The sequence below is a fragment of the Gekko japonicus genome, unplaced genomic scaffold (assembly GCF_001447785.1).
Source record: "Gekko japonicus isolate JY-2015 unplaced genomic scaffold, Gekko_japonicus_V1.1 scaffold422, whole genome shotgun sequence".
Taxonomy (NCBI): Eukaryota; Metazoa; Chordata; class Lepidosauria; order Squamata; family Gekkonidae; genus Gekko; species Gekko japonicus.
The window spans coordinates 1,094,118-1,096,453 of record NW_015174855.1 but is presented as its reverse complement, the minus strand read 5'-3'; the positions used below and the strand labels follow the sequence as shown (position 1 = coordinate 1,096,453).

The 2,336-nt window shown below is 43.2% G+C and overlaps 1 protein-coding gene across 1 annotated transcript in view; it reads right to left on the bottom strand.

The window, feature by feature from the left end:
* The window catches only part of ASAH2 (N-acylsphingosine amidohydrolase (non-lysosomal ceramidase) 2), a 91,190-nt gene that overhangs the window by 4,050 nt on the left and 84,804 nt on the right, over window positions 1-2,336 (bottom strand). Inside the window, exon 18 of the mRNA XM_015424604.1 lies at window positions 1,566-1,712. Coding sequence (XP_015280090.1) covers window positions 1,566-1,712 — 147 coding nt within the window. The remainder of the gene's footprint in view (window positions 1-1,565; window positions 1,713-2,336) is intronic.

Below are 2,336 nucleotides of genomic sequence, written 5' to 3'. Positions count from 1 at the left end.
CCCCCCAAATTGGAAAGTCTACGCCCGCTGCTGACTGTCATCAGATTCTGGTTCTCTTTGGGCTAAATGAGGCATCAGGAGTTCCATTAACAGATCTTCGGCAGCTATTTTCAGGTTTAATAGCAGCCCTGGGAGGGTCCCGACTGAGGTAGTTATCATGGCATATATCTTAATTTCAAGTGGTCCTTAGGGTTGCTATTTGCCCTGTGGCATAAACATACAGGTGCCTATAGAGCAAATGGTAGTTGGGCGGAAGTGAGCACTGAGACTGGTGAAAGAGCATTGATAAAAGTTTTTAAAAAGAAAAGAAAAGAAACCCCTTCTCTGAGGCATCTTCCAATGGTGGCTCTTTGAAGAAAAATCCAGAAGAGATCTAATCTCCAGGACATTTTGAGCTGGCCAAATTCCCCCCACCCACCAACACATCCCTGTTCTGACTTTTTTTGTTTCCTCTAACACTCAACTGCCCTCACCGTTCTATACCTCTCTGGTGGACAATGATAGGGTTGCCAGCCCTAGGTTGGGAAATACCTGGAGATTCAGGGGCAGAGCCTGAGGACGGTGGGGTTTGGGAAGGTGGGGGGACTACAGTGGGGTATAATACCTTAGAGTCCACATTCCAAAGCGACCATTTTCTCCAGGTGAACTGATCTCTATCTCCTGGAGATCAGTTCTAATCACTGGAGGTCTCCAGCCACCACATGGAGGTTGGAACACCTAGGCAATGAGCAAGCTCAGAGATCTTTGGGCCATTCTTTTCAGTGGTGTGTTCCTTTTCTAAATTGCAAAGTTATATTCTTCTTACATACTTGAGGAATCCCCATTTTACTGCCTTACAGGTGAGCATGGGACCATCAATTTCTCTATTAGAAGAGTTTTATGATGTTTCATCAATGTTTTAATGTATTTTAACTTTTAATGTAAGCTGCCCTGAGCCTGCCTGGCAGGGAGGGCAGGATATAAATTGAATTAAATAAATAAATAAGGAGCAATGAACTATAAAGAGTAGAATAAGCAAACGATGAATATGCTGAACTCACAGAAAGTATCTTTGTTGCCCTTTCTTTCTTTCTATAGTCCCCACCCTCTTAGAAAAGGTACACCTGAGGATCAGGGGGCCTTCAGGACAATGTGGATAGTTGGTGCGGTGAAGATTCCTGTACTTTGGAGTTACTTTGCAAGTGGGTCCCAAAAAGTACAGTAAGTTTAGAAGAGGTCCACTTCAAAAAGCTTGTAAACCACTGATCTAAACCACTGATCTAATGGGATTAGATCTATATTTCCTTCTTCGTTGTCCAATTATTTGTTTTGGATGTGTATTCAAAGGGGGGGGAAATAGCTGGTATTCAAAGGGGCCCTATAAAATTGTCTTTTTACTTAATTTTAAACACTGATGATTTTAGAAGGATTGATTTAAATCCAAGATGAATAATACATTTGGGATTTTTAAAAATTCGGCTTTACTCATTTATCGCTTGTTTTAAATTTATACAGCAATGGATTATGTTCTCTACACAAAATAGTAGGCATGAAAAAAACACCGGAGAGTTTGTAGGCACACGTACCACCCTATATATTGGCTCCACATCTTGTAGCACATCTCCATATTTACGACCCAATGGTCTTGCATCAATAACAGGAAACAAAAAGTTTATGCTGGTTGTGTTGAAAATCTCGGGCTCGGGATGTTTTGGTAGCTCTTGAACAGTATCCTGTAAAAAATTTAAATCAGAACATGAAAATCAGAACTTTATTTCTACTTCACCATGGAATCTGGCAATAGAAGATCAGAAGTTATCAGAACAAATGCTTTGCATGTAGAAACTCCTTGGATAATTCTCTGGCATTACTAGTTAAAAGGTTTCAGGGCTGTGAAAGACCTCGGGTGGACACCTCTAAGAGTTGCTGATGGTCAGAATAGATAGTACGGGCCCACCAAGATCAGTGAACTCAATATAAGATACTTCTTTATCTTAGTTAATGGTACTGAATCTCATGACAATTCTGGTTCACTTCAGGGCAGGGCAGGTCTGATGCCTGTCTATATGTATTGATTTCAATATGTACAATGTTGTCTCCAGAGGGCTTGTTTCCTATAGTCAGGGTCAGGGCTATTTTTGGGCCGGAATGCAAAGGAATGGGAGATTGGGTGCACGGGGCCCTTTCCCGCTGGCTCCCTGCACTTAAAGGGAGCCCCTTTAAGTGCATGGAGCCAGAGGTCCCTGCCCGCCCAATCTCCAAATGGAGATTGGTCACGTGGCCCGCAGCCACCCCTCTCCCTCCTCCTCCTCTCTCTCAGGCACGCGCACGCGTGGGGGATCGGGGGTGGGTGGAAG